Raw genomic sequence first — 15,440 nt, forward strand, 5'->3', positions numbered from 1 at the left:
TGTTCTGCTTTTATAATTGAAAGTGTTATTTAAAACAATGAAAGTGTTTGGGATCTTTCTGGGTGTGAGATGCCCATCTGGGCCCACTCAGGGGCTGAGGCTACCCACCCCACCTGCCGGGCCCATCACACCCTCTGAGGACAGCAGCACCTGTCTCAAAGCACAGGGGCTCCCGGGGGCAGCCCACCCACCAGAGGCAATGGAAGCCAGGCCTGAGCCCGCAGCTCTGCCTCTCCACCAGGCTCAGGCGCCAGACTCTGCCACGCAACTCATCAAGTGCCTGGCAGCTCGAGGGCCTGTCTGACCCCTAAGCCAAGGAGCCTGTGGCCGTGCACGTGACAATCCCCTCAGGGTGCCCCCATCAGGCCCGGCAGCATGCCAGGGCGAGGGCGACTGAGGGCCCAGGTGGCCACAGGGAGGGGGCTGAGAGCAGCGGGTACGGGAAACTGAGGCAACACCTCGGGAGGGCAGTGGAAGCTGCCAGCCAGCCCCAGCCTCGACAGGGCAAAGGGAGGGCTGCCGACCCCGAGGCCCCATCCTGTGGCCAAGACGGGCTGAGTGGCATGTGCACCCCCAACCCTCCCAGGGACCCCATGTGGGGACGAGAACCAGGGCAGGGATGGTTCCTGAGAAGCAAAGGGGGGTCTGGGGGGCCCCGAGAGGGAAAGAAGCTGCCCGGCCCCCACCTCATCGGCTGTGCGGCCCCAGGCCCCTGACCGCCCCGGCTGGCACCCGTCACCCACAGGATCCCACAGTGGGGAGCGGCCAGGGGAAGGAGGGGCTCAGCCCGGGGAGCAAGGACCAGCTTCACCCACACCCCCCTGCCCCGCCCAGCTCCCAGACACACACACCTGGGTCTGTCATTTTTATGTTATTCTTCACATGAAAGAAGTTGGAGACGTTGAATTTGTCCAAATTGGTGGGGTCCTGCAGCGAAGAGGAAACACGCGGCAGAGTGACCTGCTTCTCGGGGCTGGGTGCCCGCCCCACAGGCCTCACAGCCGGCAGCCGCGGGCAGGGGCCACGGAGGGGTCCAAGGGGCCAGGAGAGAGCACGAGGCCCCAGGGGCCCGAGCAGGGAAGATCGGGTGAGGGTTGGGGAACCCTGGGCAGGGCGGGGGGAGGTCATGAGGACAAGGAGGGGTGGGGATGGGACGGTGGCCCAGACTGGCCGGCTGCGCCTGAGCTGTGTCCCCTTCGTCCTGGGAGCACAGCTCTGAGCACCTGTGGTCAGGGAAGGTGGGTAGATGTGGGGCCACTTCCAGGCCGTTCTCCCCAGGCTTTCACAGCAGGGACCCCATGGATACCTCGGGGCCCTCAGGGTGGGGAGCCCTCTGTGCTACAGACCCAACCACCAGCAGACACAGCTGGAGCTCCTGTGTGCGCCATCACGGGGCCTGGCCCACGGCTGCCATCCAGGCCACCCGGGCATCCCTCTAACTTCCTGCAGTCTTTCGGTGAACGTGCTTGGGGACAACCTACACCCGCAGCCTGCCCTGTGTGGGTGTTGGGGTACACAGCCACCAGCCCCTGCTCTCGGGGAGGCAAGAGAGCCAGGCCTGCGGAGCAGCCATTCTTGTGCCACGACATGACTCTGGGGGCAGAGACAAGGGCCCTGACCCAGCTCGGGGCGAGGGCTCCAGAGAAGACAGGCGGGTGGGGTCCGAGTGAGGAGGCAGCCACGCCAAGGCCGGGGGCTGCCCTGGGCTGGCAGAGGAGACCACCGGGCCGGGCAGGGGGAGCCCAGTGAAGGTTCCGCGGTGGCCCCCACAGGAAGGGCCGTGGCAGTGGGGGGGGGCTCCCACCTGGAGGGTGACGATGTCCTGCCGGGAGAAGGGCTCATCCGTCAGCAGGTCTCGGAAGTTCTTGGCCTTGATGTTCAGCTGTTCCACGGCCTAAAGCCAGGCAGAAGCTGGCGTTTCAGGGCCTGTCCCAACCCCAGCATGGGAACCCGGAAGCAGGGAGGCCGGGAAAGGGTGGGAGAAGATAGGGCACTCGCCAGATTGTCCCACCCCAGCAGGCCCCTGACTCGGACTCGGCCCTCTTAGCAAAATGCCTCCCGGGGGCTCTCATCAAGCAGTTTACAGGTGAGCACAGGGCTCAGTGAGGCCCCCGGGCACCCAGCCTCCCGGGCAGCCCCTGGGGCACACATGGTCTAGTGGACAGAACAGAGCCAGCCCAGCCTGGACCCCGAAACATCCAGGTCTGAGGAGGGAACCGGCACAGAGAACAGCTCTCCCACTGCGCTGTTGTCCCTCTGCTGACACACTCGCCTCCCTCAGCAGGGTGGGCTGTGGCAATGCAGCTACCTTCTCTCCCCACCCTGCTCCCACAGCCGAGCGGGCAGGTGGGCACACAGCCCCTCACAGCCCTGGGGCTGGGCCTTCTCCCCCAGGTCTGGTTCATGAGGGTCTTTGCTGGGGAAGACGTTGGGGAGGGCCCTCTGGGGTGCCAGGAGCCCTGCTCAGCAGCCAGAAGCCCAGAGGCCGCTTCTGGAGGCTGCAGGGAAGCCGGCCTTTCCCTCATCTGAGAGCAGACACCTGCCTGGCAGAGCTGTGGCTACACCTGGCAGCTCAGCTCTCAGGCTGAAACCCCACGAGGCCCACCTGACCCAGCGCCCACCTGGTGCCGGCCCTCGGGGTGCTGAAGCTCATCTCCAGAGAGCACATCTGACGGGCCTCACTGCACAGCACCGGAGCCCACGGCCGAGGCCCAAGGCTCTCACCCTCCCCGGAGCCCATGGCCGAGACCCACGGCTCTCACCCGCCCTGGAGCCCACGGCCGAGGCCCACGGCTCTCCCACGCCCCGGAGCCCACGGCTCTCACCCGCCCTGGAGCCCACGCTGAGGTCCAAGGCTCTCCCATGCCCCGAAGCCCACAGCCGAGGCCCACGGCTCTCACCCGCCCCGGAGCCCACGGCCGAGGCCCACGGCTCTCCCACGCCCCAGAGCCCACGGCCAAGGCCCACGGCTCTCACCCGCCCCGGAGCCCACGGTTCTCCCATGCCTCAGAGCCAAGGACGCACCTCATACGCGTAGACGTTGCCAGTGGTCCTGACAGCCACAATGTGGGTGTTGTTGGTGAACACGGTGAACAGCACCGGGCAGTGGTATTTACCTGGAGAGCAGGCACACATGAGAGGCCAGTCCACCACCCTGGGCTCCCAAACACCCAGAGAAGGGCGGTCGCAGGGCCAGGGCACGAGGGACGCCGGGCCCAGGTGAGAGAGAGAGGTGGAAGCTCAGAGCAGGGCCACAGGGGCAGCTCAAGCCCCTCCCGCCATCCCGTCAGGGACCTCCTATTCACCCCACGAGACCCAACCCTGCATCTCCATCCTCGGGGAAGTCTGGTCCGACAGCCCAGCCCTGGTCTCCTCGTCCCGATGTCCTTCTGCCTCAGGAAATGGCCTGTCCTTCCTCCCAGAAGCTCATCCTTCACTGCTCTTTCCACCTCTCAAGCCCCCAGCAGCCCCCAGCAAGCCCATGGGCTCTTCCTTCAGAGCACCGAGGACCTCCCTCACCACAGCCAGGGCTGCTGCCACCCCCGCCAGCCGCCTGCCCTGCCCGGTCCACTCCCCACCCCGCAGTCAGGCCCCTGTTCAAGCGAGTCCCGACAAGTAAGCCTCCAAAAAGGAGGAGACCTGCAAGAGAGGAGGCTGACAGACATCCAGCCACAGGCATTTAGATTTTGTTTAAATCAATCCTGTTTTGAAAACTGTAGAAAAATAATAACGGTGGAAAACTGAACGCTGAAGGCATACTTGAGGACGGTAAGGCAGCCCTGTCATTTTTAGATGCAATAGGGGTATTGTGGCTATTTTTTTTTTTAACCTTTTTTATCTTGTAGAGACACATACTGAATTATTTAGGCATGGAATGATACGACACCTGGGATTTGCTTCAAAATGGTCTAAGGTGGGTGCAGAGTGGGGACACAGATACAGTAAGCAGACGGTAACGAAGCCACGTGGCAGACACACACACGGGGCGGGGGCACTGCTGGAGTTGAATCCTGCCCCCACGAAAGGCAGGTTCCAGTCCCAACCCCGGGTCCTGTGGTGTGGGCCCATGGGTGAGTCGGACCTTGGAAGACGTTTAGTCAAGGTGCCCACACCGAACGGGGGGGGCCTTAACCCCAATATCGCTGATGACCCTACGGCAAAGGAAAGCGGACACGGGAGGAGAAGCCCCGGGAGCAGCCAGAGGCTGGAGGAGAGAGAAGCCGCCACGCGCAGTGCCATGGGACAGAGAAGCCGAGGAACCCCAAAGACTGATGCCAGCCTGAAGACCCCAACCCCAGGAGGAAACAAGCCTTCCGGCCTCGGAAACCGTGAGCCAGTAAATCCCTGTTGAGACAACTCACTGTACGGCCTGTGCAGCAGCCGGAAAAGTGAAATGGATGCCACACTGGCCCCCTCGACGCCACCCCGGGGGCTCTGCCCCGGCCGCTCCTGCCCAGGTGTCCCCCAGCCCCTCCCCTCCCCTCGATTTCCGCCCAAGCCTCTCCTGGTCAGGACACCCTCCTCCCACCCTCTCCGCTCCTCCTGCTTTACACCTGTCCATGGCAAATCGGCACCTGACACCTATGGTCACTGCTTTCCAGTTTCTTCCCCCCAAAATGTCAGCTCCTTGTGGGGTGGGGCCTCCCCTGTTCTGCCATTTATAGCAGGCAGGCGCCGGGTTAACTACCTGCCACGGCCCTTCCAGAGCAGCCGATCAGGCAGGGGAGAGGCCCTGGGGCTCGGTCCCCAGAGCAGGATGGGACGGGGCTCCCCCGCCTCCACAGCCGACGAAGCACCGTGCTGCCTCTTCCTCCCCACGATGCTACCTCTCACCCACCGGGAAACCCGGCACCCCGGGAGCCACTGGAGGAGTGTCTGCCCAGAACATCCGCCATCAGTGAACACAACCACTTGCTCCCCAGCACCTGCATGGGGGAGGAGCTGTGCCAAACACGCAAAAAACTCAGAGCAGGATCCCGCTCAGGACAGAGGCTGGGGGGCCTGTCAGCTCTGCTCAAGCGTCTGGCCAGACGGGGCGTGGGAGAACAATAACACCTGGAGGACACCAGGGCTGGGGCCTGATGAGCAGCACTGAGATCCGCCGGGCGGCCCATGGTCACAGGCCCTCTGCCAGCCCTGGGTCCACAGCCCCAGCGACCCGGTCTCAGCAGCTTCTGCATCCAGCGGTACCAGGCCCAGCCGAGCCCACCGAGGCCGCCTCTGGGAAGAAGGGCCAACACCTGGGCCTCGAGGACAAACTCACGCCACCATTTTTGAGAAATGAGATGCAGGTGTCTGGTTCAATCAGAAAGGAATGAACGACTCCATTCGAGAACTGGGTGAGGGCAGGGGCCTGGGCTCCACGGGCCCACCCCTGGCAGTGCCTGTGAAAGAACCACTCACCTTCCTGGTTCTTTGCAAAATTCAGCTTGATCAGGGACCTCCCATCGAGTTTCTGGAGGAAGAAGCAAGAGCCTTTAATTATTAATCAGCAAGTGACTGCTGTGAACAAATTCTGAGGCTATGAAGTTGGGGTGGGGAGGGGAGTTGGGGAAATTCGCTGAAACCATCTAACCCTACTCAGCTGTAATCAAGAACGAGAAAGAGGTCAAGAGGCCCCAGGGGCTGACCAGGATACGAGCCACACGGAGCAGGGGACACGGTGGTCTTGACAGGTGACACCCGCAGCCTCTGAGCAGGGGCTTGCAAATGCTCCCACACCCAACCCCGTTCACGGGGTCACCCCGGGGCTGCGGCAGGAGGCTGCAGGGTACAGGTTTGTGTCCTACTTTCATAACGTTTACATTATTTTTTATGCTTAACGATTAGTGAAATGAAAAGACAAATGCATCTCTTAAGCTGGGTGGTGGGTACTTGGCTTCACCCTACTACTCTGTTGCATGAATATTTAGGGCAAATATCACCTTAGAGTGGAAGGAAAAGAAGGAACAAAGACACCAGGATGCTGAGAGTGCCTGCGTTCAGTGATGACGTGGAACCCTTATTTGCCAAAGTGTCTGTGATCCGCCTGCAGCTCACCTCTTCCAGAATGGGAAATGTTAATAACAATAAAGGAAAAATGTCCCGGCAGAGAGAGGAAGGGAGGGTGGGCTGCAGGGAGCCCCGGGACAAGGAGAGGGGTGACTCATCAAAAGGCACAAGAAAAAAATTTCAGAAAACATCATCGAAGAAGAGTGGATCTTGGATATACCAGACACAGATTTTAAAAAAAATAATCTTCAATATGTTTCAATACACAGAAAGAACCAAAGGATATCAGGAAAACGATAAGTGATTGACATGAGAATTGTGAAAAGGAGAAATTATAAAAAGAAACCAAACAGAAGAACACAGCAGATCCACCCCGACAGGAGCTTTGAACAACCAGCAAGAAACGGAGGAAGCACCTTTCTCAAATCTCCGGAAAACAGTTAAAAGATGGCAGTGACAGGGCAAGCGGCAAGTCCAGGGAACGGCCACTTGGAAGTGGTGACCCCGCTGGCGGCCCCCAGCCCTCCCCGGCTCAGCCCAGACCGGCCCCCAGGCCCAGGGCAGACCCCCGGTGCCTGTTCCGGAAGCAGCAGAGGGGCACAAACCGGGAGCAGGGACGCTGGGCCCAGGCTGTGTGCTGGTGGCCTGGGGAACCTGCCGAGCAGGTAGGGGGTGGCGCCCCGGGCCCTCCTGCAGAACCTTGGGGGAGGCCGTCACATCCAGCTGCCTGGGACTACCAGGGGACTGTCTTCTGGGGAAGGGGGACACTCGTGTCTGTGAAACCCAGGGAATTCCCAGGGCCACAGGCCCAGAGCGATCAGGAGCCTGGAGCTTTCTCTGGACGCGCTGTGCAGACGAGCTCAGGGAGAGAGTGCCCACACAGGCCTGTCATAGAAGGCGAGGAAAGGTGTTTTCTTTTCTGCTTTCCGCTGTTGTTGTTGTTGTTGTTGTTGTTGTCAGCTCCTGGCAATTGAGGAGAGCTCCGTCATAACACCAACTGGACACAAGCTTAAGGGACAGATGCTGCTGAGTCTGAATTCCAGCGGTAACACCCGAAAATACCAAAATGTCCAGGTTTCAACAAAAAATTACTATGAAACATACAAAGAAAGAGGAAGTGATGGCCCAGGCAAAGGAGAAGATTAAAGCACGAGAAACCATCCATGAGGAGGATCAGACCTGGGACATTCCAGACAAAGACTTTTTTTAAAATCGTCCTAAGTAGGCTCAAACAGCTAAAGGAAAACAAGGACAAAGAACCAACAGACATCAGAAAAATAAAAGATGAACACAAAGAGAGAATACTGATTAGAGAGACAGAAAGCATGAAAGGAACCAAAGAGGGTTGAAGACACCACACTGAGAGAAATTAAAAATTCCCTAGAAAGGTTCAACAGCAGATTGGATCTGGCAAAAGAAAAAAATCACAGAACCTGAAGACAAGAAAACTGAAATCTTTGTGGAGCAGAAAGAAAGAAGAGAAAAAAAAAAAAGTGAACAGAGCCCGAGGAACCTGTAGGACACCATCAAGCACACCCTATACGCATTGTGGGAGTTCCAGGAGGAGAAAGAGAAAGGAGCAGAAAGAATATCCAAATGTTTGCTGAAAACTTGCCAAGTTTAATGAAAGACAGGAATATACGTATCCAAGATGCCAAATGAACTCCAAAACAGGATAAACTCAAATAGACCCACAGCATAGCAGGTTATAATCAAACTCGCAAATGCCAAAGTTAAAGCTAAAGAGAATTCTGAAACCTGCCACAGAGAAGGAACTGAGGAGCCTCAGTACGATTAAGTGCAGATTTCTCATCAGAAACCATGGCAGCAAGAAGGCAGTGGGATGACACAATGGCTGAAAGCAAAAAAAAAAAAAATTGCCAACCATGAATTCTGTATCTGGTAAAATGTTCTTTCAAAAATGAAAGTGGAATCAAGATCTTCCCAGACAAGCAAAAGCTGAGGTAACCACATGGGTTATGATACACACCAGAACTACTGTCACATTTTTGGTATGTCACTACACTTGCTATTTCTTACAGGTTCTAAAATGCAAATGAATAAAAAGTAATGCTAGGTCCTCTGGGAGGGTGGTGGATTAGCAGAGGCAGAGCGCACTCCTCCATGCAACAACTAGAGAGCAGGCAGAAAACGAGCGGCCAGAGAGGGCCCTCCACCCTGTACAGGGAGGACAAGGATGACAAAGCTGAGAGATTATGACTGAGAAGGCGGGGTGCATTTATTCCATCGTGACGGCAAAGCAGCTGGATTGAGCGGCAGGGGAGCCGTGTTCTCCCACACTCCCACTGCCACAGCCAGCTGGGGGGATCCTCCCTCTCAGCTCTGCAGCTGGGAGCTCCTGCATGGGCCCAGGGAGCTAGCAGACTCAGTTTACCCAAATGCAGAGACCTCGCTGCGGTGCCCAGTGCCTATTTCCCGACCCTGAGGCAGGCCGCTGCGGGCGCCGGGTTTTCAGGGAGCCTGGGGGACGCTCCCCTCGGGAAAAGGGGGCACACAGAGCAGAGCCGATCAGCAAGAGAGAGGCGATTCACCACATACAACGGAAACATTAGACTAAGTACTGACTGTTCAGCGGTCAGCATGGAGGTGAGAAGGCAGCGGAGTGATATATTTAAGATTCTGAAAGAGAAAAACTGCCAGCCGAGAATTCTTTATCCAGCAAAGCTGTCGTACAAAACTGAAGTACAAAAGAAATGAAAAGGTAGAACTGCAACCCATAGCATTCTTTGAAATTTGTTCTATAGCTACTTGTTAAACTGTAATTTGCAAGTTACCACCTTTTCGTATATATGTTATATTTCACAATAACAAAACAACTGAAACTGTGGAACTGTAACCCATAACAGTCTGAAATTTGCTCTCTAACTACGTGTTAAATTGCACTTGGAAAAGTTATCACTTCTATGCATATATGTTACATTCCACAATAAAAAATATGATTTAAAAAAATGAGGTAGATTTTAAATTTTTCATAGACAAATGCTGGGAGAATTTGTCAACAAGAGACCTGCCCTCCTAGAAATACCAAAGAGAGATTCGTGATTAAAAAAAAAAAAAAAAAAAGAGAGAGAGAGAGAGAGAGAGAAAGAGTTCTGGAGAAGGGCACAGAACTGAAGAGTATTAGGGTAACTTAAAGGATAAAAAGAGAGAGGAAAAAAAACAGATCTGACAAATAAAAACCTAAGATGAGATGGTTGAATCAAGAACTGCCTTTACAGTAATAACTTTGAATGTTAATGGATTGAACTCCACAATTAAAAGATACAGATTGGCGGAATGGATTTAAAAAATACGATCCATCTATATGCTGTTTAAAAGAAACTCATCTTAGACCCAGGGATACAAATAGGTTGAAAGTGAAAAGATGGAAAAAGATACTCTACGCAAGTCGTAACCAAAGGAAAGCAGGTATCAGACAAGACAGACTTTAAATGCGAAGACATCATAAGAGACAAGGAAGGACACTATGTATTAATAAAAGGGACAATTCACCATGAAGAAATAACAATCATAAAAGTTTATGCACCCAATCAAGGCGCTCCAAATTACATGAAGCAAACTGGCAAAACAAGGGAGCCATAGAAATTTCTACAATATTAGTGGGCGACTTCAATATACCACTCTCTTCTATAGACAGCACAACCAGACAGAGGATTAATAAGGAAATAGAGAACCTAAACAATATGATAAATGAATTAGACGTAACAGACATATATCGATCAAAAACCTTCCTACAAAGAAAAGCCTGGGGCCAGATGGCTTCACAGGGGAATTTTACCAAACATTCCAAAAAGAATTAACACCATACCTGCTCAAACTCTTCCAAAAAAAGAAAAAGGAACACTACCTAACTCGTTCTATTAAGCTAATATCACTCTATACTAAAACCTGATAAAGATACAAGAAAGGAAAACTATAGGACAATCTCCCTAATAAATATAAATGCAAAAATTTTCAACAAAATCCTTGCAAATCAAATCCAACAGCCCATTAAAAGAATTATACACCACAACCAAGTAGGGTTTATTCTGGGAAAGCAAAAGGTGGTTCCACACAAGAAAATACAACATGTTAACAAATTAAAAGGGAAGAATCACAAGATCTCCTCCACTGATGCTAAAGAGGCATTCACAAAACTTAGCACCCTGGAGTGTCAAGGACAGAATATGCTGTGAACCTAGCAGCCCCTGCTTTGGAAGTCCAGCCCTTGATCTTGACGCTTGCTCTGGTGAAACTTACGGCTGAGCCCACCTGTAACTATGCCTAGGAGTCATCTCCAGAGAACCTCTTCTGTTGCTCAAATGCGGACTTCCTCTCTCTAAGCCCAACTCTGCAAATAAATTCATCACCTTCCCCACAACGCGGGACAGGACCCTCCAGGTGAGTGAGCCTTCCTGGTGACGTGGGACGTGGATTCCGGAAATGAGCCTGACCCTGGCATTGAGGGATTGAGAATGCCTTTTTGACCAAAAGGGGGAAAAGAAAGGCAACAACATAAGGTTTAAGTGGCTAAGAGAATTCAAACAGAGTCGAGAGGCTGTCCCGGAGGTTACTACTATGCGAGCTTCACCTAGATATGCCAAATGACCACAGTATAAGCCCAGATCAACTGTAGTCCCGAAAAACTTAAAGAATACCTGGATCCCTATCTGAGACTCTATAAAGGTTTCACTCACTAAGTTTATTCATCAGAAACTTAGATCCTTCAGAGTGCCCCTATGCCAGCTAAGTCCCAAAACCCAGAGACAACAGCCTCTTCAAGAACATCCACCAGATGTGTCCCCTTTTCCCATAATGTCGACACCCCTTTTTAACATGAACAGGTTAGGGTGGTCACTGCCTGGACATCCCTGAAGATCGGGAAAGTGACTGAACTAGAGGAAGGGGGAGAACAGACAAGACGGAATTTAACAAAGGATTATGAATACTGAATATTTATATAATTTTCTTTTTCTTAGTTGATACAGTATTAGGTTAGAAGGGAAGAACTGAAATGGTGGAACTGTAACCCATAGTACCCTTTGAAATTTGTTCTATAGCTACTTGTTAAATGGTAATTTGAAAGCTATACTTCTTTGTATATATGTTGTATTTCACAATAAGCAAATAAACTATGGTACTGTAACTCACAATAACTTTGGAAATTTCCTATGTATCTATTTGTTAAATCATATCTTGAAAGATATTATCTTTTTTATATATATATATTTCATAATAAGGAAATAACTGAAACTAGAATTGTAACCTATAACATTCTTTGAAATTTGCTAACTACTTGATTAAACTGCACTTGGGAAGCTGTTACTTTTTATCTATACATGTTATATTCTACAATTTAAAAAAAAAATGGGAAAAAAAAAAAAAAGTGAAGTTTTAAGCCATGAAAAGACATGGGGAACCTTAAATGCATATTCCTAAGTGAAAGAAGGAAGCCTGAAAAGGTTACATACCATGTGATTCCAACTGCAGGACCTTCTGGAAAAGGCAAAACTACAGAGATAGTAAAAAGATCAGTAGTTAGAGGTTTGGGGGAGAGACAAATAGGTGGAGCATAAGGCATCTTCTTGGGCAATAAAATGAACAGAATATAGCATTCTGTGAGATACTGCGGTGGTGGATACATGTATTCTGCACTTTTAACTCCGAGACAAGTACAACACAGAGAATGAACCTGAATGTAACAGTGGACTCTAATTCATAACAATGTATCAATCTCGTTTCATCAGGTGTAACAAATATACCACTCTAATGGCAAAATGCTAAAACGAAGCAATGTGTGTGTGGATGAGGAGTAGTATATGGGAACTCTGTCTTCTCTGCACAATGTGTTGAACCTACGGTGTCTCTAAATATTAAATCTATTTAAAAATTAAAAAAACAACAACAATCAGATGCAGCCCCCTTCCCCATACTGTGCACACCCCTTTCAATATGAACAAGTTAGGGTGTTCACTGCCTAGACACCCCCGAAGATGGAGACGGAGAGTAAGTGAGAGGAAGGGTAGCAACAAACAAGATCAGCCCGAACAAAGGTCTATGAATACTGAAACTGTGTGTCTATATGTATTTTTGGCAGCTGGGGTGTTGGAATAGCTGGAAGGAGGTAAATAACATGGGGGATCTGTAACATCCTTTGAAATTTGCTCTGTAGCTGCTCCTTGACTTGTGCTTTCAAAGTCTTCAAAATATCCTATATTGCATAATAAGGAAAGACCTGACACTGTGGAACTGTAACCCCTGACAATTTTTGAAATTTGTTGTATAACTGCTTGTTGAGCTGTATATTTAAAGTTGACATCTTTCTGTATGTATATTTTACAATAATGGAAACTGCTGAGGTTGTAGAACTGTGACCCATGACATTCTTTGAAATTTGCTTTCTAACTATTGTTGAATCGTATTTTGAAAGTTATCACTGTTTTATATATGTATGTGTGTATATATATATGTGTGTTAAAGTCCACAAAAAAATGCATTAAAAAAAAAAACTTCCTATACAAAAAAAAGCTCAGGGAAACTTATAACGCTCGTCACTGCAAAGAAGAGGCTAGACGTGCTTATAATTGTGCCTAAGTCTCCCCTGAGTGTCTCTTTGTTGCCCAGATGTGGCCCCTCTCTCTAGCTAAGCCAAATTGGCAGGTGAACTCACTGCCCTCCCCGCTACATGGGACCTGACTCCCAGGGGTGTAAATCTCCCTGGCAACGCAGGATATGACTCCCAGGGATGAATCTGGACCCAACATCACGGGACTGAGAACATACTATGCAGCAGTATACAATACAACTATACCGTAAACAGACATATAACAGATCTATTTAATGCACTTTACACAACAGAATACACATTCTTCTCCAGTGCACAACAGTCATTCCTCAATGGAATGAAAATAGAAATCAAATCAATAGCAGAGTTAGAAACGGAAATTCACCAAAACAAAACACAAGATGCCAAAATTTGAGAGATGTGGCAAACGCAGTGCTGAAAGGGAAATTTATAGCTCTAAATGGTTACATATAAAAAAAAAAGCTCTCAAATCAGAGACCTTACCTCAGAAATAGAGGGCCTAAAAAAAGAACAAACTAAACACAAAGTGAGCTGAAGAAGGAAAATAACAAAGATTAGGGCAGAGAAAAATGAAATAGAAAACAAAGAAAACAATGGAGGGAATCAACAAAACTAAAAGTTGGTTCTTTGAAAAGATCATTAAAATTGACAAACCTTTAGCTAGACTGACAACGGAAGACAAAAGAGAGGACGCAAATAAAATCAGAAATGAAAAGAGGGACGTTAACTTCTTGCCCCACAGACATAAAAAGGTTTATAAAAGGACACTATGAACAACTCTGTCAATAAATTAGATAACCTAGATGAAATGGTCAAATTCCTAGAAACACACAAATTAATTACACTGACTGACTCAAGAAGAAATAGAAGATCTCAACACACCAATAACCAGCAAAGAGAATGAATCGGTAACAAAAAACCTCCAAACCAAAAGAAGCCCAGAATGACATGGCTTCGCTGCTGAATTCTACAAAACATTCCAAGAAAAACTGACATTTAATCTTGCTCAAACTCTTCCAAAAAATTCAAGAGGAACACTTCCACACTCATTCCGTAAGGTCAGCAACACCCTGATACTAAAACCAGATAAAGATATCATGAGAAAAGAAAATTGCAGACCAATATCCCTTACAAATAAACATGCAAAAATCCTCAACAAAATAGTAGCAAACTGAATCAAACAGTGCAGTAAAAGGATGATACATCAAGAACATGCAGGATTTATCCCAGGAATGCAAGACTGGCTCAACATAAGAAAATCTATTAATGTAACACACCATATCAATAGAATGGAGAAGAAAAACCACATGACCATCTCGATCAATGCAGAAAAGGTTTTGATAAAATCTAGCACCCACTCTTGATAAAAACACTCAATCTAGCACCCCCTCTTGATAAAAACACTCCAAAAACTAAGAACAGAAGAAATATCTTTAAGATGATAAAGGACATACACGAAAAACCCATACCTAACAGCGTACTCAATGGTGAGAGACTGAAAGCTTTTCCCCTGAGATAAAGAACAAGTCAAGAATGCCCACTGTCACCACTGTTATTCACCACTGAGATGAAAGTTCTAGCCAGAGCAATTAGGCAAGAAAAAGAAATAAATAAGGTACCTAAATTGGACAGGAAGAAGTAAAACTCACCCTATTTGCAAACACATGATCCTAGATAGAGAAAATCCTGAAAAATCCTCAACAAGGCAACCTGAGCTAATAAACAAATTCAGCGATGTGGTAGGGTACCAAATCAACATAGTGAAATCAGGGGTGTTTCTACAACCGGCAGTGATCAGTCTGAAGAGGAAATCAAGAAAACAATTCCAGTTACTAAGAGCAACTAGAATAATCAAATATCTAGCAATAAATTTCAGCTAGGATGTAAAGGACTTAAACATAGAAAAACTATAAAACATTACTGAAAGAAATTAAAGAAGCCCTAAACAAATGGATGAACATTCCATGTTCATGGACTGGAAGATAAATATTAAGAAGTCAGTTCAACCCAAAGCAGTCTTACAGATTCAATGCAATCCCAAAGAAAATTCCAACAGCCTTCTTTGCAGAAATGGAAAAGCTGATCCTTAAATTCATAAGGAAGGATAAGGAGCCCAGAATAGCGAAAACCACCTTGAAAAAGGACAAAGTTGGATGACTCACACTTGCTGATTTTAAAACTTTATACAAAGTTATGGTAATTAAAACAGCATGGTACTGGCACAAACACAGACATTTAGAACAATGGAATCGAACCGAGAGTGCAGAAATAAGTCCTCACATCTATGGCCAACTGATTTTTAATTCAATTTTACTGAGATATATTCACATACATACAATCATCCATGGTGTACAATTAATCGTTCAAAGTACCATTATATAGTTGTGCATTCATCACCACACTCAATCTTTGAACATCTTCATCACCACACAGAAAAAAGAAGAATAAAAGTTAAAGTAAAAAAGAACACCCAAAATATCCCATACCCACCATCCCTCCCTATTATTCATTTACTTTTTGTCCTCATTTCTCTATTTGTCTGTCCACACACTGAATAAAGGGAGGGAGAGCCATAAAGTTTTCACAATCACATGGCCACACAGGATAAACTATAAAGTTATAGAACTGTCTTCAAGAATCAAGGCTACTGGGTTGCAGTTCAACAGTTTCAGGTATTTCCTTCTAGCTATTCCAATACACTAAAAACTAAAAAAAGGGATACCTACATAATCCCTAAGAATAGCCTCCAAGATGACCTCTCAACTCTATTTGAGATCTCTCAGCCACTGAAACTTTTTGTTTCATTTATCTTTCCCCTTTTGGTTATGGCCAACTGATTTTTGACAAGGGTGCCATATCCACT

General features: G+C 48.9%; 1 protein-coding gene across 4 annotated transcripts in view; it reads right to left on the reverse strand.

Annotated features, from left to right (window-relative positions):
* The window catches only part of PPIL2 (peptidylprolyl isomerase like 2), a 46,263-nt gene that overhangs the window by 16,936 nt on the left and 13,887 nt on the right, over positions 1 to 15,440 (reverse strand). For all 4 annotated transcript variants that reach the window (XR_005214897.1, XR_005214898.1, XR_005214899.1 and 1 more), the window contains exons 6-9: positions 5,404 to 5,455; positions 3,025 to 3,116; positions 1,805 to 1,894; positions 852 to 927 (exon numbers count right to left, since the gene is read on the reverse strand). Coding sequence is in view for 1 of the 4 variants with exons in the window: in XM_037823679.1 (XP_037679607.1) it covers positions 852 to 927; positions 1,805 to 1,894; positions 3,025 to 3,116; positions 5,404 to 5,455 (310 nt within the window). In the remaining 3 variants the exon portion in view is untranslated. The remainder of the gene's footprint in view (positions 1 to 851; positions 928 to 1,804; positions 1,895 to 3,024; positions 3,117 to 5,403; positions 5,456 to 15,440) is intronic.

This window comes from Choloepus didactylus (assembly GCF_015220235.1).
Source record: "Choloepus didactylus isolate mChoDid1 chromosome 23 unlocalized genomic scaffold, mChoDid1.pri SUPER_23_unloc1, whole genome shotgun sequence".
NCBI lineage: Eukaryota > Metazoa > Chordata > Mammalia > Pilosa > Megalonychidae > Choloepus > Choloepus didactylus.